The sequence below is a fragment of the Ictidomys tridecemlineatus genome, chromosome 4, assembly GCF_052094955.1.
Source record: "Ictidomys tridecemlineatus isolate mIctTri1 chromosome 4, mIctTri1.hap1, whole genome shotgun sequence".
In the NCBI taxonomy this organism is placed as follows: Eukaryota; Metazoa; Chordata; class Mammalia; order Rodentia; family Sciuridae; genus Ictidomys; species Ictidomys tridecemlineatus.
This window is the reverse complement of record NC_135480.1, coordinates 87,311,296-87,334,179: the sequence shown is the minus strand read 5'-3', so window position 1 is coordinate 87,334,179 and position 22,884 is coordinate 87,311,296. Positions and strand designations below refer to the sequence as shown.

Sequence of the window (22,884 nt, the reverse complement as noted above, 5' to 3'; positions counted from 1 at the left end):
GTACATTTGTGAGCTGTGGTGAAATATGTTATAGTTGAATTGGAGATGGATACTTTTCTAATGATCTTTGAATGTCTTTTTTTATATATGACAGTAGGATGCATTTTGACATCAAACGTAAGTGGAGTATAGCTTCTCATGTACATGATGTTGAATCACACCAGTCATGTAATCATTTAGGTAATAGGATAATAATGTCTGATTTGTCGTACTATCATTTCTACCTTTGTTCCCACCCCTCCCTTCACTCTCCTTTAATCCAAAGTGTCCCTATTTTTCCCTAGTCCCTACTCCTCATTTTGAAATTAGCATTTACATATCAGAGAAAACATTCAGCCTTTGATTTTGGGGAATTGGCTTATTTCACTTAGCATGATATTTTTCAGTTCCATCCATTTACCTCCAAATGCCATAATTTCATTCTTCTTTAAGGCTGAGTAATATTTTATTATGTATATACACATTTTCTTTATCCATTCATCTGTTAAAGGACATCTAGGTTGGTTCCATAGTTTATTTATTGTGAATTGAGCTGCTATAAACATTGATGTGGCTGTGTCACTGTAATATGCTGATTTTAAGTCTTTTTGTTACAAAAAAGCTGGGTCAAGTAGTGGTTTCTGATTATCTTTTAAAGTTAGCTCTGTAAAGTAGTTGTTCAGAATTATTTGATTTCTAATATAGGGTAAAATTAATCTAGAGGGAAACATTTCTGAAGAATGACATTTTTTTTTATTGTGAAATATGGCAGCAGGGAGGGTACCTCAATGGTAGAGCCTGCCTGATGTACATGAAGCCCTAGCTTAAAATCCCAGCATGGGGCATACAGGAGGGGTGTGCATTAAAATTACATCATGCAATAGTGTAGTTAGTGAAAAAAATATTTTAAGTTCTGAAATATCTCAAAACATCCTGGATCAAGGAAAACCTTAGAAATTAAACCTCCCTGTTTTTTTTTCCTTAGTTAATACTATCTTAACAGTAGAATCACATTCCTAAATATGGTGAGGAAGGGATTGTTCAGTTGGTCTGTTCAGTATGACCTGGTTGAGTTACTTATTTGCATCTTATTTTTTTCCCCAATAAGTTCATATCCTAGAACATGTATGTCCTACTAGAGAGTTATCATAATTTTATATAAAGTATATGTATATTCTTTGCCACATCTCAATATAAGATGTGTTTTGGGTTTTTTTGTTGTTGTTGTTTTGGTTTGGATTTTTTCCCTGGGTAAGGGGATAAAACCCAGGGTGCTTTGCTGAACAACATTTCCACCCCTTTTTGTTTTTTGAGACAGAGTCTTGCTAAGTTGCTGTGGCTCGCCTTGAACTTTTGATCTTCCTGTCTCAGCCTTCTCAGATACTGGGATTATAGGCATGTACCATAACACCCAGCAAGAAAATAGTCTTTGTCTTTCCAAATGAACTAGCTAAATATCTAAATTGTTTTTTTCAAATTTATATCCTTCCTGTTCCTTTTCTTCCACTTCTGTCTTCTCCCCCTGATCATAGTAGTTCTTGGGTATGTACTACTTGAGCACGGACCTAGGGCATCTTTCATAGAACTCAGCATAATCAACAAAAAGCTCCAGGCACAAATCAAGGCAGTTATCAAGTTAACTTAAATGTGGGATTGCTTGGTGCCATTTGACATTAAAAGGTACATATCACTTAAGAAATTAAAAGCCAACTATGAATAACAGTGTTTGGGAGCAAGTTAACTAGATATGGGGAAAGAAGATACTTACAGTGTAGTGTGTTCCAGTTTCAGACTAGCTTGTGAAAATGAACCAGCAAGAAAACCCCAAAGAGCCTTACAACTTAATTTCAAAGCTTGCTTCCACAAGTAAGCATCAATATATTCATACTTAGAAACCTTTGAATTGGTTTGGTGACATCTGAATTATTATAGAAGGTCAGATAACTAACTATGCCCAGACACAAACTTTTTAATCTAGTGAATAGTCAGTCATGGTAAATATGAGCTAAGTTAAATATGATAAATAAGTTAAACTTAGCTCATATTTACCATTTCTTTATAGTGAAATTCAAAATCCTCCTAGGATTTGAAATTGTTCAATTATTGTTATTTATGGTCTCCAGACTGTGCAATAGCACACCTGTTTAATGTGATACCCATTGATTGACTTTTCCCCATATTCCCACTCCAACTACCATTCACTCTCAACTTCTATGAGATCAACTTTTTTTTTTTTTCTTTTTTTAAACATAGGGATCTCTTTTGTGCTTGCACTCATGGACTTTAGTAATTTTCCTGCCTCATCCTGAGAAATAGCTGGGAGTACACGCATGTGCCATTGTGCCTGGCATTTGAGATTAATTTTAGATTCTACATATGAGTAAGATCATGTGGTGCTTCTATTTCTGTGCCTGGCTTATTTCACTTAATGCTCTATGTTGTCACAAATGACAGGATTTTTTTTCCTTTTTTTTTTTTTTTTTTTGGTGCTGGGCATTGAACCCAAGGCCTTGTGCATGCAAGGCAAGCACTCTACCAACTGAGCTATCCCCAGCATGAATGATCTTTTTAATGTGCTATTGGATTAAGTTTGCTAGTAATTTTGTTGAGGATTTCTATGTATATGTTCACCAAGGGATATTGGCCTATAGTTTTTTGTTGTTGTTATTGTGTCCTTATCTGGTTTTGGTATCAGGGTAATGCTGGCCTCATAGAAAATATGGGGATGAATTCTTTTCTGGTTTTTTTTTTTTTTTTGAATAACTTAAGGAGAACTGGTACTAGTTCTTCTTTAAATGTTTGGTATAATTCATTAATAAAACCATCCACACCTCGAGTTTTCCTTAATGGGAAGCTTTTTATTACAGATTCAGTCGATTATTTGTTATGAGTCTGTTCAGGTGTTCTATCTCTTCATGATTCAGTCTCCTACCTCTAGTATTGGGGATTTAAACCAGGGGTGCTTTATTTTCCACTAAGCTATATCCCTAGCCCTTTTTATTTTTTGAGACATGGCCTTGCTAAATTGCTCAGACTGGCCAGGAATTGTAATCATCCTGTCTCAGCCTCCAGGATAGCTAGAATTACAGCATTATCTAGATTTGGTAAGGTATATGTATTTAGGAATTTGTTAATTTCTTTTAAGTTATTTGTCAAAATATAGTTAAATCTTTTGTATCATGGTATCAATTGTAATGTTTCCCTTTTCATCTGATTTTGAGTTTTCTCTCTAGCCACAGGTTTGTCTATTTTGTCTTTTGAAAGAATCAACTGTTTCATTGATCTTTTGATTAATCTTTTGATTAATGAATAATCTTTTAAATGTGCTGTTGGATTAAGTTCACTAATAATTTTGTTGAGGATTTCTATGTATATGTTCACCAAGGGATATTGACCTATAGTTTTTTGTTGTTATTGTGTCCTTATCTGTTTTGGTATCAAAAGTCTTTTATTTCTGCTCTGATATTTATTATTTCTTCCCTCCTCCTAATTTGGGGTTTGGTTTGTTCATGTTTTTCTAATACGTTAAAATGCAGTAACAGCTTGACATTTGAGAGCTTCCTAGTTTTTTATGTGGGCATTGACAAACTTCCATCTTAGTACTGCTTTTGTTATCTCCATAGGTTTTAGTGTATTATGTCACCATTTTAATTTGTTTCCAGAAGTTTTAAAATTTTCTTTTTGATTCCTTTCTTAGTACAGTGATTGTTCAAAAGTAATTTGTTCAATTTCCATATATTTGTAGTTTCCAAGGGTTTTTTCTAAATTGATTTTTAGTTTTAATTGTACTGTGGTCAGAAAAGCTACTTGATATGATTTCAATTATTAAAAATTTATTGAAACTTATTTTGTGGTTTCTCATAGTCTATCCTGGAGGATGTTTCACATTGTAATGAAGAAAATGTGCCTTCGGCAGCTGTTAAGTCAAATATTCTTGTAGTTGTCTGTAGGTCTACTTGATCTAGAGTGCAGTTTAAATCTCCTGTTGAGTTTTTGTGTAGATCTGTTCATTGCTGAAAGTGGTATTAAAGTCCACAACTATTAATGTATTGGACTTCGTCTTTCTGTTTAGGTCTGTTAATATTTGCATTATAGGGGCTAAGGCTCAGTGGTAGAGCGCTCGCCTAGCATGTGCAAGGCACTGGGTTCGATCCTCCTCACCACATATCAATAAATAAAATAAAGATCTAAAAAAATCACATCAGTCTTTAAAAAAAATATTTGCATTATATATTCAAGTATTCCAGTAATAGCTATGTAAATACTTAGAATTGTTATTTCCACTGCTGAATTTAGCCCTTTATCATTATATAATGACTTGTTGCTTTTTACTGCTTCTAATTTAAAGTCTGTTTCATCTGATGTAAGTATGGTTACTCTTGTTTTTTTGTTTTTTTTTTTTGTTTTTTTTTTTGTTTTTGAGATTCATTTTCATGGACTCTTCACTTGTAGTCTGTGTATGTCCTTACAGATGAAGTGAGTTTCTTCTAAGTACATTCTACTTTCATTCTGTCACTCTGTCCCTTTAACTGGAGAAGGGAATCCATTTACATTCAGAGTAATTATTGATAAGTAAGGTCTTACCACAGCTATTTTATAGCTTGTTTTTCAATTTTGTCATAGTTCTTTTTCTTTCATCCTCTTTTACAATTTTCCTTTGTGGTTAAGTAAATTACTGTAGTAGTGTGTTTTGATTCTTTTGACCATTTAAAGTAGTATGAGACTTGTAACAAAAACAAAAACAAAAAAAAAACATCTTTTAAATAACAAGCTGTCTTGAAATGATAGCAACTTATTTCCTTAGTTCTTGTGAAAGTAGTTGGGTGTGTGAATAGCTGTTCAACTTGGTGTTCCTGTGGGGAAATGATCACTGAAGGAGCTTACTCAGCCTCCATTTTTCCAGGAAAAACTTTTTAAACATTGTGCTACATGCTCATTCAGTCTTTATCTTCATTTTCTAGTAAGTAATTTTGCTTTCATTGTTAAACATCCGCAATAAAAAGCACACCAAAAGTCATTGCATATTTTATTTGATTGCAAACTTTCTAGGTTTTGACATTTTGAAGTCAGAGGTAATTTTGTATCTTTCTTGAAAGATCTAAAGCTTAGGATTGAGGGTTTAGCCCAGTGGTAGGGAGCTTGATTAGCTTGCAGGAGGCCCTGAGTTCAGTCCCCAGCATGGCAAAAAATAAATTATACAGTCATCTCCTTAAGTGGAAATTAATTATTATAAAGAAATTGATCTTAATTTTCTACTCAAGAGTTTGAGTTAAAATTTTTTTGTTTTTAAAATATCATATTACATGTGCTTTGGAAATCTAGTTAACTTCAAAGCAATTGTCCTCAGGCAAGGGAAGTTCCTGTAGAAGTCCGGTGCCCATAGATGTGAAGCTCATTTTGCTTTAGTTTCACACTAGTTAGAGGTAAGTAACTAAAATTGTTTCAGTAGATTAGTTAAAATTGCTTATAAAAGATAGATAGTAGAAACCTCTTTTACCTTTGGGCAGTAAACACAATATCTGTTAAAATGTGAATAGGGAGAAATGGAAAATAAAGGATACAATAGATTCTAACCCATGGGAGTTTATAAAAATTTATGGAAGTGTCAGAATATGCTTTGTAAACAACACAGAGTGTTTCAGTGGCTAATAAATTCTCTTTGGTCATTATAGCTTTTAAAACTGTTTCCTGTTGTGAATGATTTGAGTTTTTATTAGCTTTCCTTCCCCTACCCCTCCTTTTTTTTTTTCCTGAGGTTGGGATTGAACCCACAGCCTCACATCCTCTAAACAAATGCTCTACCATTGAACTGCATCTCCCAGTTCTTCTTTTTCTTTTATACTTAGGGGGGAAAAAATGAACTATGCCTCATTTCCTTCAAGTACTACTTTCTAGGGTTGTGAGGACTAAATTTGTAAACATAAGTAAAGCACTTATAACAGTGCCTGGCACTTAATAAGTACTATATATGTTACCCATCACTGTCAGAGATGACCCAGATACAGTGGTCAGAAGTAAAGAAGTCAGAGTTCTGATTAGGGTACTATAGTTAATTGGTCTCTTAAGCAAAGCTACAGAAATCCAGGTGACCTTATCAGTGTTTGATAATTGTGCTATATAAGCATCAATATTCATTTGTAATAGCCACTCAGCAAATGTTTATTTTATACCTTCTATGTTCAAAATGACCTAGGACAGGGCTGGGGTTGTGGCTCAGTGGTAGAGCACTCACCTAGCATGTGTGAGACACTAGATTTGATCCTCAGTATCACATAAAAACAAAAAATCAAATAAAGCTATTTTTAAAAAAGGAGTTTAGTTAAAAAAAATTAAAAAACAAAAAACGATGTAGGACAATGTCCCAGGGACTGTGGGAGCTACAGAGACTTTAACTGGACATAGGTGCAACTGTTGGGATCCTTAAAATTTGATTAAAAAAAAATAGCTGTAATCAAAGACCAGTATAAAAGCACAGTAATAAAGGAGCAAATAACATGAGTGAACACTCAGAAAAGGAAGAGATTAATTTCAGTTTGGAAAATATTAGAAGAAGAGCATTAGAACAAGGTCTGAGTGGATGTGACATTCAGAGGTAGAATGAGAAAAATTAAGATGTATCATTGGAGGGCATAACAGTGAACCCAGGTGAAGGAAATGGGTCTGTACTCAAAAATCCAAGCCATCTTTATTTGCTTGTACCCTGTTATAAAATGATGCTGGTGGGGTAACAACAGTGGTAACTATTCCTTGAAAATGCCATTGCCAAGAATTGAGCAAGATATTTCACCCTTGTTTTCTACATTCCACATAATAACCTATGAGTTATTTTCCTAATTTTAGAGATGAGGAAAAAGTTACACGGAAAATGACTGCACCACAATTGAAGCACAGAACTGGTTGTAACAAAAATCTGTTTCTAATGTGCTTGACTGCTGCTTGAGAATCTTAAGTGATTGACAGATAATGAGACACATAATGATATATCCTGCCTCTTGAGAATTAATGGTTACAAATTAAAATATTCCTCATTCCCTCTTCTAAATTTTAAGAGATTTTTCTGCCTCCAGTGTTTTCCAGATATCCATGATGAAAACACATTTTTACTTTTCACCAAGACTGTGTCCAAAGAGGTTGCTTAGTAAGCATTGTATCAGTGCAGAGTGGGATGGTTTGGAGGAAATCTCCTGGCCATGGTGTCTTACGGACCACATCTACAAGCTTTGAGCTCTTAGAATAGAACTCGGGGTCTTTTGTGCTCTTGCTCCATTTGCTTCCTGAGTTTATTTCCAGTCTGTTAAATGATGGTAAAAATACTTCTCTAATAGACCTCAGGTTTATTGTAGGAGAAAGTTCTGCTTGTGGAATACTTTATAAATATTATTTTTATAATCATAGCCTTAGGAGGCAGTTACATCCTCCAAGGCTTCTAGATACGAAGGGGTCTTTGTTCCTACACTTGAATGGCTTCAGATGGCTTATTTTAGCTTTTGTCTCCTTTTTTTCTGACAGACTCAACTATCTTGTCTTTGTATTGGCATTATGCCTCCCTCTAATAGCCCACTCCTCCCTCAATTTGTTGCTTTTAGTCAGCAGTCAACTAGGAAGCCACATAATAGAACTTACTAGCAATTGTCTAAAATTAATTTTGTTCTTCCTTTCATGAAAGATGAGTTTTTAAATCTGTTTTTAAGTTTTTTTCATTATTTTTTTTTTACATTTTTATAGGCCTTTACAAAATTGTGCAAACTGAATAATATATGAACCTAATCTTTCAAGTAATGCAAAAACATCTAAAACAAAGCAAGTATCCTGTTCCTTCCTCCTTTTTTCTTCCCAGCATTGTCCTGGAAACAATCCCTGTTAACTAGTATGAATATACAAATATTGGTGTAGTGGAGGCTTCATCTGAGATTCCCTTGCTTCCCTCATGCCTAATGTTCTACAACTTGCATTTTTAACTGAACTGTGAATTACTAGGTTTTGTTTTGTTTTTAATTTTTGTATTAGAACATTATTAGTTTTCTGTTGCTAAATAGCAGAACTCTAGAACTTAGTAGTTTAAAATATGATCCCCGTGCATCAGAAGTTTGATAGTGGCTTAACTAGGCTCAGAGTTGTGGAGCAGTCACGAAGGCATGAGCATGACTGGCGTAGCAGATTCATTTCTCAGGTGACTCCTATGGCTGGCTATTGGCAGGAAGCCTCAGTTCTTCTCCAGGAGAGGTTTTCATAGGACTGCTCGAGTCTCTTCACAACTCAGTGCAGGCTTCCCTGAGAGTGTGTGGCTCAGGAGAGAGCTGAAAGAAGCTGTCCTTTTTACAACATTTAGTTATAAGATTTAGTTCAGAAATCATATGGTATGACATCTGCCATATTCTCTTTATTAGAAAACAATCTCTAAATTAGGCCTACCTACAAGGGATGTAGAATTAGGCTTCACCTTTTGAAGGGAAGCACATCAAAGAATTTGTGGAACTATTTAAAAATCATTACAGAATGTATAGCTCTATCATTGATTTTTCACATTTGTGTTACGTTATATTGGATTTTTGTGTGTGTGTGATTTCCTTGTTTAACAGTGTCCCCATTAGTGGGTATTTTTACCCTTTTAAACAATGATACAGTGGACATACAATTTAAACTAGATTTTAACAAGATTCCTAAAGTAGGATTATTAGGTCAGTATTTTGGGGTTCTGAGGAACTAGAGGATAAGTTCTCTCTTAAAACTGAAGAACCTGAATACATACAAATCTACTTTCTGCTTTTCATCTGTGTTCTGGGTAGTTTGTTCATAAGGGTATCAGAGTTCATTTCTGTTGAAACTATCTCAAAACGTAGCTCTTAGAATTTAACAAAAAAGTAATACTTTGAGAAATGAATGAATTATGTTGAATCTAAAAAGTCAATAGCAATATATTCTGCATGATAGTTATGTAGGATTTTCATCAGTAAACAATGACAGAACTAGCAGCTAGAGCACCAGCCTTGGAGGAGTCCAAAGATATCTGCTAATGCTGGGATTGTGGATCAGCGGTAGAGCGCTCGCTTAGCATGGGCAGGACCCGGGTTCGATTCTCAGCACCACATAAAAATAAAAGCATTGTGTTGTGTTCATCTACCAAAAATATATATATATATATATTTATATATATATATTTTCTCTCTAAAAAAGTCAAATCCAAAGATCTCTGCTAAGCTGTCTTTACCATCATATCCAACAGCAATTAGGAATGTTTACTTAACTTTGTAAGTCAATTTTCTCCTCTGTGACTTGTGGGGACCAAACCCATTTCCCAATGCTGTTATACAGATCATGTGAACTTTTTTACAAAATTATGAAAAACCTAACATAGTGACAGCAGATGTTCAGTATTTTCCTGCTTTCACAGATTACTGCAATCTTGAAGCTGGTAGCATTTCTAAAATTAAGTGTGTTTATATTTTAGTGTTTACATTTTTTCCTTTGTCTTGCAGGAAAAAAGTTGATATTAAATATTGAATTTTCTAGAGCCTTTACACAATGAATTAAAATCAGTTAGTAGTGGATACTAAACTGTACAGTTGTCATCTCTAGGGATTTCTTTTGTGCTGACATTTGAGCAGACGGTTTTTTTGCTGACTGAATATCTCTTTGTTGTGGTGTGTTGAGCTTGTTAATGACCAAATTCTTATGTGGCAGCTGCACATTACACATGCTTATTCTCCATGTTTAGGCCATAAATCTCCAGTAACTGAGTGACAGCACCACCTGCATAGTCTTTCAGATTGCAAATAATGCTCTAATAATGTTATTTCAAAGATACTTCATACATGTTTTCTTACACATTTTAGCTCTGCTGTGACAATGGAATGGTATGTAAGGGTAGGAGAAATTGTTGTTTCTTTATGTGGATTTTATGATACAGACTATTAGCATTTCTTATATACAGATTTATAGAACATGGAACATCAAGAGTATTTGGTATATACCCAGATGAAGTTTATTAATTACTTGGAGTGATTCTGATCATGTTATTTTTTTTCTACATAAAATCTATTCAATATTTGTATCATTGGAGTAATGACATAGTCATTCACCCATCCCATCCAGAGCATTTTTAAAAATTTATTTATTCTAATTAGTTATACATGACAGCATAATGCATTTCATAACACACAAATGGAGCATGATTTTTCATTTCTCTGGTTGTACACAAAGTAGTCATACCATCCATGTCATCATACATGTACCTAGGGTAGTGAGTCCATCTCATTCCACCATCTTTCCTACCCCTGTGCCCTGTCCCTTTCCTTTGCCCTATCCAAAGTTCCTCCATTCCTCCCATGCCCCACCCCTTCTTTATGGATCAGCATCCAATTATCAGAGAAAACATTTGACCTTTGGTTTTTTGGGTTTGGCTTACTTCACTTAGCATGATATTCTCCAACTCTATCTATTTACCTGCAAATGCCATGATTTTATTCTCTTTTAATGCTGAGTAGTATTCCATTGTGTATAAATACCACAGTTTCTTTATCCATTTATTTATTGAAGGGCATCTAAGTTGGTTCCACAGTTTAGCTATCATGAATTGTGCTTCTGTAAACATTGATGTGGTGGCTGGGGATATAGCTCAACTGTTAAGAGTGCTTGCCTCGAATGCACAGGCCCTGGGTTCAATCCCCAGCACCCGCCCCCCAAAAAATAAAAAAAAGAAAGAAAGAAACATTGATGTGGCTGCATCACTGTAGTATGCTGTTTTTAAGTCCTTTGGGTGTAGACCAAGGAGTGGGATAGCTGGGTCAAATGGTAATTTCATTCCAAGTTTTCAGAGGAATCTCCATACTGCTTTCCAGATTGGCTGCACCAATTTGCAGTCCCACCAGCAATTTAAGAGTGTGCCTTTCCCCCCACATCCGTGCCAATACTTATTGCTGCTTGTATTCTTGATAACTGCCATTCCAACTGGACCATCTAGAGCTTTTTGACTTTGTGGCACTATGACTTTAGTGATTGGTGGCCGAGTAGTGATTAAGTGTAGGGACTTTTGAGGGAAACTGCCTAAGTACAAATTTTGGCTCCTCCCCTTACTATATTGTGACTCTTGGCAAGTTATTCATCTTCTGTGTGTCTTAATTTCATCTGTAGAGTGGTGGTAACAATAAACATCTGCCTCCTGGGGCTATTATGAAAATTGCTAATGTTTATAAAACATTTAAATGGTGTTAGAAGAATGAGCACTAATTATTCACTAAATACCAGTGAGACAGATACATATAGAGCACACAGAACTCAGCTTTCTGGGCTCGTTTCAGGTCAAAGCAGTGCTTAAAGAATGAAACACATTTATTCTTTCAGTTTTGTTACTTATTTAAGCTGATGAGAAAGGAATATAAAGCATTGACAATGATGCTTTTCTTTTGGCCAAACCTAACCCAACCCCAACTGCACCTCTCAGGACAGAAAGCAGGCTGGAGAGGGTCAGGAAGGGTTTGGAGGGGTAGACAGATTCTATGACAAAATGACAGTGCAAATTTATATGTAATACATGTATTTGCATCTATTTCTCCATAAGAATCATCCTTTACATTATCTTTCAACATATTTTCTAAGTTTTTACAGAAAGAAATTTGGCTTCAGCATGTAACTGGAATGGAAAACAAAAATTCTCAGTTGCTTAAGATTTATTTCCAACCTTAATATTTCAAGGCTTAAACATTGAAATAATAGTAAATGCTTCTAATCCACACCTGTAATTTCTGTTCATAAATATACTGAATACGTCTTTTGGGTCTGTAAACCTACTCCTCATTGTTCTTCTAGGAGAGACCCATTAATTTCACCCTGATATTCATAGCTTCGAGGGTAGAGAGTGCTGATATATATAGAATGCTTAAAAAGAGACCATTGCCTAATAGGCTGGATATAGTTGCCCAGGGGAGTTTAGGTGGCTCGGAGAAGTTGGCTTTCTTACCTCATACCATTGGATTAATTCTATGTCCAGGTATACAACGTACATGACTAACCCTTGTTTGACAGATAACATTCATAGTTAATAAATATTGAACAAATATTGGCCCCTAAGGCTTGGCATTGTTGATTGGTGGTAGAGCATTTGCCTAGTATGTTCATCCCCAGCACTAACAAAAGAAAAAAATAGAAACTGGACCCCTATTAGTTTGAAAGCCTTTTGGGAAATTTCTCTAGCCTCAAAAAGAACCCCAAGTGTGTTCAGTGAATTCGTATTAGAGAACTTGGTTGGGGCCAGTTCTGATTTCCCTGATCTTTGAACCTTTGAATTCAGTGAAAGTTTGCTGATGCTCTGTCCCATTTGAAAGGAAGTTTACTTTTTCCAAAAACTGTGTGGAAAGCAGAATCTTAACCTCTACCTTGCATAATTCCTTCTCCTGTGAATATGAGAGATCATTCTTGTGATTGTTCTCTTTGGAGTGAAAGGATTTTCCATATGCAGTTAACATTACTGTTCAGTTGACCGTAAGAGATTATATGGAGGGACCTAACATAATCATATGAGCTCTTTAAAAGAGTTTCTCTGACTGGTGGCAGAAAAGGAAATTGGATTTGAGAACTCAATGAGCTGTTGCTGTTGCTGTTTTTTGTTTTTCGTTTTTTTTTCCCCCATGTTGTCAATGGGCTATTTATTTATTTATTTATTTATTTATGGTTGTAAAGACCAAACCCAGAGCCTCACACATGCTAGGCAAACGCTGTACCACTGAGCCACAGCTCTAGCCCTTCTCTTGCTGGTTTTGAATGTGGAAGAATGGACCTTAAACTTGGTGCCCTTTAGGAGCATAGAGCAACCCCAGTTGACAGCAAGACGATGGAGACCCCAGACCTACAGACTGAAGAACCCAGATACTACCAGCAAGCTGAATGAGCTTGGAAGAGAGTTTTTAGATTAGAGTCCAGCCCACCTGGCACCTCCATTCCAGCCTTTGAGATTGGAAGCAGAGTTCATCTGCATCTCTGTCCTACACAACTGTGAGCTAATAATTGGTGATGTTTCATTTGTGGTAATTAGTTACGTATTGAAAGAAAACTAGTACACTATTGATTACAAGTTGTTTAAGCTTAAACCCATTAGATCTTCAAGGGAAGATGTCCCAAGTCCATAGTTTTCCAAATGGAGACACTCATTATACTTTACTTAACTGTTTCATTTCTGCAGTGGTGGTGATTTTTGGATCATCCTGTGTCTTTTTTTTTTTTTTTTTTTTTTTTTTAAGGGCAACTGTATGCATTCCCTAAATTATAGATCCTTTGTGTTTACTCTTAAAATGCGCACTCATTTCCTACAGGCCTAGATCTTTCAAATGAAAGTTTTACCCTGAGTTTATGGATACCAAATACTTACCTTGGCCACCTGCTATGCTTTGAATATTGATGCATCCAAACTCTTTATCATGGTGTACAAGGATAGCCTCTAGTCTAATTCTGAGTATACTGATTCCTTGTTTCTACTTGAAAATTCATTAACATTGCCTTTACCATCCACAATCTTTACAGCATTCTGGTCTTCTGAGTGCCCCCCACACACACCAAAATTACCTGTTAAAATCTGTTCAGAACATTCTAGGCTTCTGCTAGCCTGTTCCTCCAGACTCCTGCAAACCCACTCCAAAGACTCTTCCACATCATTAGGTATATAATAATAGCAAAGACCACTCTGGTCCTATTGTCAATTTTCTGTATCTTGTTTGATGGATTCAGGGTCTTTGTTAAGGGAATCATGTTACTTTTTTCATTGCCCCACTTCTGCATAAATAAGAACTGGGGGCCTTTAATATCTTCTCCACTCTTCCTTCAGTGCCTAGCACATGTCTGACACATAGTACACTTTCCAGTTATTTGTTGAATTATTGCACGCACCACACATGCTTCAGCTAAATTTGGCTTCTTACCATTCTTATAACTTTACCCCTTTATTCTTGTACACTTTCCTCCACTAAAAATGTTTCTCTTTTTCATTTTATTGTATAGAGCAGGATTGGGTTGGAAAAAATGCAAATTCACCTCCCCCAGTCTCTTCCTCCTTCCAGACTTTGTTTCTCTTCTAACTGCATCTGTTCTATCTTCTATAAAAACATCTCTCTCTCTCTCTCTGTATATTTTAGTAACATAAGAGAGTACATGTCTGATATTCCACACTGGTTGAAAGGTTCTTGAATTGTTTTATCTTCATTCCTCTTATAGTATTTAGCATTCTTGGGTAAAACAGCTGTTAAGTTATTATATAATAAATTCTGTAAATTATGAATTTATAAAATTAAATACATGATTTCTCGGTTTATCTTTAGCTAAGAAGCATTTTCTTCATACTTTTGGGGTATTACCATGAAATACTCTCTGTCTCAGTCGGTCTTTCCCCTCCACTAGACAAGGGAGCATGTATTTATCTTTGTATCTCAGTGCCTGATATGTAGAAGGGTGCTCAATGCTTAGTGAATGGATGGAATAAAGGAATCAAGGGTTTAAAATATGAAAGAGTGAATAAACTTTTTTAGTACAATGTCTACTTTAATTTTTAGAATAGTGAATATAAAAGCTAAAAAGAATTTCGGAAGCAAACTTGATGCTCAAGCTTTTATTAATCAGGTATATCTGGCTACCTAAGCATCTCAAGATGCCTTTCCAACAGAATTTTAGATTCTATCTCTTAGTACAGATGAATATCTAAAGAAAGCTCTCAAAATGGACTTTATTAAGGAGGATACAATATTCAAAAGTTTTCTCCCCAAATGGAATTTATGTGAATTCCAGGAAGAGATTAATGTTTTCTAAATTTATTTTTACAGAAATTCATATTCCAGGCAGGGAATGTAGCTTAGCAGTAGAGAGCACTTCATTAACATGCACAAGGACCTACTTTTAATCCCTGGTGTTGCCTCCCACCACCATTTTTTTTAATTTTCCCTTTCTAATATATGCATTTAAACTAGAATTTTTGTCTTAAATATGGCTTGAACTCAAGCCATATTTGTACCTAGTAAGTTATGTTATAGAGTTCTTATCAAAATAGTTTTCTGTTGTAATTTTTTACCTTACCTATAGTTGTAAAGCTGTCGCTTATTTTACAGTCCTTTGGGAATTTGCAGGTGTTTACTCTTGATTTTAGGTGAAATTCACTGTGGCCAAATATAACATCCTTGAAATTTATTGAGACCTGAAATTTATCGTGAAGTTCTGGTTCATTACTGGTGTATGAATTCTGTAGTTGTTAGGTACGATGTTCTACATTGTCACTGAAGTTAAGTGTGTTAATGTTGTTTGGAACTTCTAAATTCTTCCTGAAATCTTTATTATTTCTATCTTATTTTGGTTCGTTTGTTATTTTTCTTTTAAGAGGTGTTGACAAAATTTAAGCTCTGAAGAATTATCTGATTTTTTTCCTATTGGGTCTGTCAGTTTTCTCTTTATATATATCTCATTTAATATATAAAATACAACTTGTCAGATTACAAAATATTCTTTGTCTTTAAAAAATTCTAATGGAGGTTTTTGCCTTAAAGACTATTTCATATGATATGGGTAGAGCTTCACCACCATTTTTCCTGGTTAGTACTTATATGTTGTAACATTTTCTACATTTTTAATGCTTTCCTGCGTTCTTCTGTTTAAAACTAAAGTTTTAAAAATTCAGTCTAATGATCTGTTGTCTTTTAAGTCACATATTTAGTCCACTTACTTATAATGTGCCTTCAGTATAATTTCTGGACTGGGCCTTCAGCATGAGTAGAGCTTCACCAGGCTGAGAATAGATGAGAAGATATCCCCACAGAGGAAGGAACATGTTAAAGTAACAAAATTATGTAATCAGGTGCTGAGGGAAATTTAGATAGATAGAGATCATTCTGCTGGGGGCAGAAGGGACTAACCGAAGATTAGACAGTACAGAGACACTGGGGCCTTATTGTCATGGAAGGGTTTAGACACCTCTTGGGTGTCATCTCTAGTACTTTGTACAGTTTGGAGCATATGCTAAAAATGACCAAGTTTTCCCCAAACTGTGCTTGGACTTTGGTAAAATAAAATGAAAATATAAGGTGCAATACTTACATCAATAGCCACCTAATACCATTGAAAAGATATGGGAAAGCAGTATTCTTCCTCCCACCAAGCTGGGTATCTTACAGTTCAGTTCACTTCTGACACTACTTACCCGAAGTTAGTGTCAGGTCCCATGAATTAAGTGTTTAGCCCCACAAGGCAGCCCACACTTCAGATGCCAATCACTGTACTTTGGACTGATCAGATGTAAATTTAAGAATTCCCTCAACCCCCTCTTCAAGTTAGCTAGTTTACTAGAATGGCTCACAGAACTGAGGGAAACACTTTACTTATACTTATTTGTTATAGAGCATAAAAATCAGGAAGAAATGCATAAGACAAGGTATGGGACTGGAGGAGCTGCAGTTTCTTTGGTCTCTTCATGAATACCACCTTCCAGTATCATGGGAGAAGAGATATCTCCGAAAAAGGGTCCAAGGAGTTCCAGAGAGAGGGGGAACTTAAGACCAACACGGTTCTGGCATACTTGATGGAAAAGAATTTCAGCTCGGACCAATGGCAAATACATGTTTATTTAGGAAAGCAGATACATGTCCAAGGGAGAATGGGGGTGATCTCAAGGGGGAGAGACATCAACCTGTTAATATTTGTAGAGAGCTGGTTGCTAGGAGTTGGACTATTAGAGGTGGTACCAGGGTGAAGCTACACAATTTCAGCCAGTTTTCCCTGTACTTGTCCTTGTCCTGTTAAAAAGACAAGGGTCTAGGGCGTTTCTTTGAGACTCTCTAGTCCCCCCAAAAAAATTTTTTTTAAAAGAAAAGGTAAACTTTAAAAAAAAAAAAAAGTTTGATAGAGTTTAATTTCCTAACCATCTAGTCACTTGGCCTTTAAGTCACTTCATTGGCATAAACCCAGGTATGATCACAAGGTCACATTATGCATATCAAAAGACTTAGCACTCTGGAAAGTCCTTCAATTTTAAGAGCTTTGTGCCATGAACTAGGGATAAAGATCAAATTAATTCATGTTTTGCCACATATGTTAATTTTTAAAGTCATAGTAAAAATACAATTAGGAGTTAAAAAAAAAAATAGAAGACAGATGGAGATGCCTAGGAAAGAGATGAAAATTGAACTGGCCCCTGGCCAGTAACTGTTGTGACCTTGTCTTCTTCACTAGACCATGAACTTTCCTGGTAAGGATCTTTTCTGTGTCAACAGAGCCTCCTAGTATAGTTGTTGGCATGGAGTTAGGTACTAAACAAGTGTTCAGAAGGTGGAGAACTGAGCTGCCAGCCTAACAGGAGTGTGTCAGGATAACAAAGAGTGAGATGGCCAGAGAGGACTGGAGGTTTTGAACAGAAATGGAAAATAGTGAAAGAAGAGACTTATTTGATGCCTTTGTAACTGTGGTTCATGCCTCTTTTGTAATTAGCTGAGGTTACCAATCTTGGGTGAAGTGTGTGGTTCTGGAGTAGAATGTCAGGACCTATAATAGAAGTACACTAATGCCTGGGCGCCAACTACACAACCCCAGCCTGCGTGTTCTCAGGCAGTCACAGGGCACTAAGAAGCCAGGCTACCTTCCTTTTTTTTTTTTAAACACACTCTGCCAAGTTTTATTAAAGAAAAATTTTACATGTTTTACTTTTCACCAGTCTGTTCTGGCATGCTTCTAATGATATCAGAATCACCTGGATCAATGATAGACAGTGTGCACACTCTGTAGTATTTTCCACATGCTGTGCCCAGTTCCATATTATTGCCACTGTAGTGATGGACACCAGCTTTGGCCAACATGGCATAGTACTCTATTTCAGATTTCCTCAAAGCTGGACAATTGTTGGCAAGGATGATCAATTTCGCTTTGCCCTGTCTGATCATCTTCAGAGTTTGCTTGTACCCTAGTACATATTTTCCACTTTTCATAACAAGCTGAAGCCGAGAGTTGATCAACTCCAGAGACTTTTTAGTCTTTTTTTTTTCCGAGAGTTGATCAACTCCAGAGACTTTTTAGTTGGTGTTTTTTTTTTTTTTTTTGTGCGGCCACCATCTTCCCACCTTAGATGTGGGACATCCCTTAATCTAGAGCAGCCGTCAGGATGGCCGGAGAGCTAGAAAGCCAGGCTACCTGGCTACCTTCTTAACCCTCTGCTCAGCTTCTTTCCATATAGCCCTGGACTGCATCTTGCCATTGGTTGGTTGGTTGGTCTCATTGTTGGGTTGTTTTGTTTTTAATGGAAGCATTAGGTATCAAATCCAGAGCCCTGTGCTTGCTAGGCAAGTACTCTACTACTGAGAGACATTCCCAGTCCTTCTCTTGTCTTTAAGGCAAGTAATTCCTTTGAATGAAAATGCCTCTTTCAGTTCAGAGCAAACAAACATCCTGTTTATGTTAATACAATATTTAAGTATAGCAAATGATAATGTAAAATGTGGGACTGAAAACAGAGGTATACAATAAAAAAATCATATATATATGTATATATATATATATACATATATATAAATTTTTGTTTAATTTTTTTCTGCTTGAAATTTTAGTTTTTCAACTTAGAAATTTAGGAATTCATGTTGTATTTTTCAGAAAGCAAACATTTCTTTATGATAATGAGGCTCTTTGTCCCAGGGTTTTAGTTTTTTTTTTTTTTTTAATCTAGATTTTGGAAGGTCTTTTAAGGTAGATTTCTATAAGTCTGAATTTTCAGTTCTGTGCATTTTTAGAATAATTTTTAGAATGACTCTGTGCAATGAGAAAGAAGGCCTCTTTGCTTTCTGGGATTACACTGATTTATTTAATGGGATAAGTTTATAAAATATTTTATGGGAGCGGAGAGATTAAAAATAAATTCTAGGGGGCTGGGACTGTGGCTCAGCGGTAGAGCACTCGTTTCTCATGTGTGAGGCCCTGGGTTCAATCCTCAGCACCACATAAATAAAATAAAAAGGTATTGTGTCTGCCTACAACTAAAAAAAATTAATAAATTAAAAAAAATAATTTCCTGGAACCCTGATAAGTAACTTAATTCATTGAAGCTGCAAATCATGTTTAGAATTAGACTCCTCAAAATAACACTGTGACACCAGAAAGTTTGTCTGAAATAGCTCTATATTTTTAACAACTATAATAGGAAATGAAAAGCTACTACTGTCCCATTTAAAAATAAGTGAGATTTAAAAAAAAAAATTGAATATGTATTTTCAGGTCGGTTTAAATGTATATTTCATGCCCAGAGGAAAAAACCTGTCACCCTTAACTTTGAAATATTTAGGTTAAAGGGAAAAAAACGTGTCGTTGAGATATTTTTGTACTGAGTTATAGAAATAAGTTATTTCAGATAACACAGCAGAGTTATACCAAGATAGGAGAAATAAATCATCCAGACTTTGAAGACTTTTATTTGGTTCTAGGAAAAAGCAGACTGCTTCACAGTGTCCTGATCTTGCTTTGATAAAAAGGTCACTGTGCTGTGTTAATAGTAAAGGTCTGGGGCAGGCTGAGGAAGTGCCTCATTGGGCTTGTTTGGAGCTGGAGACCTGAGGCCCTGGGTCTTATCCCTAGCACAACAAAAAGAAAAGCAAAGGAAAAAGCCTGGGGCGTATTCAGATGGTGATGGTGATTATGGTAACCTTGGGAAATCTGAGATCTGACTGAGCCTACTCTTCAGCTTTCTATAGGGAACTTTATAGTGCAGCTTTGTAGGGGTTAGGGTTAATGAAACTAATGGTTTAAAAAAAAAAAAATCACTGAGCACTTACTTCCGGGGTAGGCATGTTACCAAGTGCTAGACAAACATTATCTCCATTAATTCTTCCAGCCCCTTGTGATACCTATGTAATACAGATTCAGAAGAATAGTGAATCTCAGGTTAAGTAACTTATCAGACACTCCAACAAGTAAATAGTTGAACTGATCCAGAACTGAAACTCATACCCACTGTGCCTAGAAAACATCACCAGGGCTGGTATGGTAAAGAGTAGAGTAAATGGAGGCTCTGTCATAAGAAAAACTGAGCTTATGGAGTAGTTTCATCACAAAATAGGTAGAGGGAACTGACTGGAGTGCCTGATCTCTTTCTTTTTTTTTTTTTTTTTCCCAACAGTTCCAAAAGATCATTATATCCATGTTCTTCATCTTTTTCTTTTATTGCCAGCTATAGCTGCTGGGAGGGAAGGTGCATGGGTGCTGTTATTACAGCCCTTTGCTTCATTTTTTCCTGTAATGTTAATTGAAACCAGGAATTAAGATCAAGAAATGCTTATATCTCTGATTGAAATCTATAGGTCTCAAAGTTTATTTAACTAACAAGCTTTCAGACTGATTTGATAAGTATTTACTATTTCATCTCAGTGATTAGTTTTAGAGATCTGTAAAAGTATTAGTACAACCACTAATTCCCTTTGTGTAGTTGCAGACAAATTTTGTTGTGAGAAAAGTTGAGTATATCAGTTTGCTGGGACTTGGTGGTACCACAAACTGAGTTACTTAACTACCAAAATAACAGAAATTTATTGTCCTGCCGTTCTGGAGGCTAGAATAAAAGATCAGGGTATCAATAGGGTTGCTTTTTTCTGAGGGCTGAGAGACAGAGAATCTGTTCCATGATTCGTACCCAGTTTCCAGTAGTTTGCTGGCAGTCTTTGCAGTTTCTTAGGTTATAAAAGAAGCATCACCATGATCCTTTGCCTTCATGTTCAAATGGTGTTCTCTAAGTGTGAGCATTTCTGCAAATTTTCCCTTTTTTTAATAAGGACACCTTAATACAGCCTACCCTGATAATTTAACTTGATCTCTGAAAAAACACCAGTCCCCAAGGTCATATTCTTAGGTACTGGGGGTTAGGACTTACAGAATATGAATTGGGGGACACAGTTCAATCTTAGCACTGAGTGTGGACAACTTTGTTTATATACACCCTTTTCCTGGTAGCTTCATCCTCCATCTGTATTAGCTGAAGTATTATAGATCATATACCCATTTTATTGACTAAGTTCTATATAGTAGGGTACAGTTCCCATCCAGAATAATATTCAAATAATGAAACTGTACAGTGATTTGAGATTGAAATTCTCCTTTGCCAATCCAGGCCTGCTTCATTGTTAGAAGCCTCCAGTGGGAAAATTGACATTGTAGGGCTCCTTCCTTGTTATTGCCCAGCTCCTTTTGTTCATGGCCTTTACAAGATCAGGCCTAGAGAGGCATAAGGGGAAAAAGCCATTGATGGTTGATGGCTGGGATGCTCTGACATAGGTGCCCTCTGGGTGGCAGGTATGTACTTCTTGGCAGATTCATGGGAAATTGTCTTGCTGAGTCCTAGCTCCCTCAGTGCAGCAGGGCCTCTCCTACTGGCCCTTGCTAAACTCCTTCAGACCCTTGCTTTTGGTGCTTCAGCCCTCTAGACTATGCTCTTGGGAAGCTATCTTTTAAGGCATCTGTATGCCAGCTATCTTTGTAGGGTCTGGTTTGTTCATGAGAATTGAGAAACTCTGCTGTCAATTAGTAGATACAGCTCAGCCAAAGCATCTCTCCTTTAGGCTTCAATCAGATCCTAGTCTGTGGCAGGAGGTACTTGCCCAGCTCTTCAGATAGTTCCTTTGAAGAGTTTCCAGCTTGATGCAAGCAGAAAAGTAGCATCCTTCTCTTTTTCGTCCATATGCAGAAGTGGCATGGACATCCTTCAACATCATACCCTCCTTGGACCTTTCCAGCCTCAGTCTTATAAGAGGCTCGAGGAATGGCTAAGACATAGTCAGCTAGAGCTTCCCTTTAGCAAGTCCTGTGTAGGTGGCCTATTCTGCTGACACTTCTGTGTATTAATTTTGCTACTCCCTGGAGGTAGTAGCCTTTGAATGGTTAAGGGAGGGAAGAAACCAGTCTTGAGATGGTTATCATTTGCAGAGGAAAACAAATTTTTGATATTTCAAAACAAGGGAGTTGGGTCCCCAGGTATGAATTCCAACCAACCCCCCCACCCCCACATTGAACCCAGGGGCACTTTACCACTGACAACATCCCCAGTCCTTTTTATTTTGAGATGGGATCTTGCTAAGTTGCTTAGGGCCTAAGTTGGTGAGGCTAGCTTTGAACTTATGATCCTCCTGCCTGAGCCAGCATGCACCACCACACCTGGTTCTCTGAGTTCTAATCTTGAAGAGAATAGCCATCCATTTCAGTTCACTCCTGTAAACATCTTGAAATACAGTTTAATAAAATTTAATAAATACAGTTGGTGTATTCTTCAATTTGTAGAAAATTTCAGCTACTATTGTTTCTTTAGCCCATGTGACTTTGTACAAGCCTCTTTTAGAAATGTCTTTTTAGGGGCTGGGGATGTGGCTCAAGCGGTAGCGTGCTCGCCTGGCATGCGTGCAACCCGGGTTCGATCCTCAGCACCACATACAAACAAAGATGTTGTGTCCGCCGAGAACTAAAAAATAAATATTAAAAATTCTCTCTCTCTCTCTCTCTCTCTCTCTCTCTCTCTCTCTCCTCTCTCTCTCCTCTCTCACTCTCTCTTTAAAAAAAAAAAAAAAGAAATGTCTTTTTATGCAGAGGGGGAGGGTAGTCTGTATGTGTTGAATCCAAAAGTGGCAGTGTGTCCCTTGTTTTACTTTGCAAAAGATCATTCTGTTTAATGATAGGCTATGAATTCTGGCTCTTTGCTGTTTTTAATTTCAATGCAGTACAACACATTCAGCAGTTTAAAATGTGATTATTTTAATGCTAAAGTATATTGTATCTTTGTAGAGCATTCAGAATTGAATAATAAAAACATTAGTTCAAATATGGTTAGATACTTGATAACTATAGTTTTCATAGGTAGTAAAAAGGTATTAATACCCTTAGTCTTAAAAAAAAAAAGATGCTATTTAATGGAAGAGAAGGTTAAGA

At 36.3% G+C, this 22,884-nt stretch overlaps 2 protein-coding genes across 2 annotated transcripts in view; one reads left to right on the top strand and one right to left on the bottom strand.

The window, feature by feature from the left end:
• Tmem123 (transmembrane protein 123) overlaps positions 1-22,884 on the top strand; it is a 62,179-nt gene that overhangs the window by 30,701 nt on the left and 8,594 nt on the right. The window lies entirely within an intron of this gene.
• On the bottom strand, positions 17,581-21,677 carry LOC101961638 (large ribosomal subunit protein eL30). The gene is made up of 2 exons (XM_005329111.5): positions 21,563-21,677; positions 17,581-18,001 (listed from the first exon to the last, which is right to left on the bottom strand). The coding sequence occupies exons 1-2, from the start codon at positions 21,675-21,677 to the stop codon at positions 17,637-17,639; spliced, it is 480 nt and encodes a 159-aa protein (XP_005329168.3). The 3' UTR covers positions 17,581-17,636.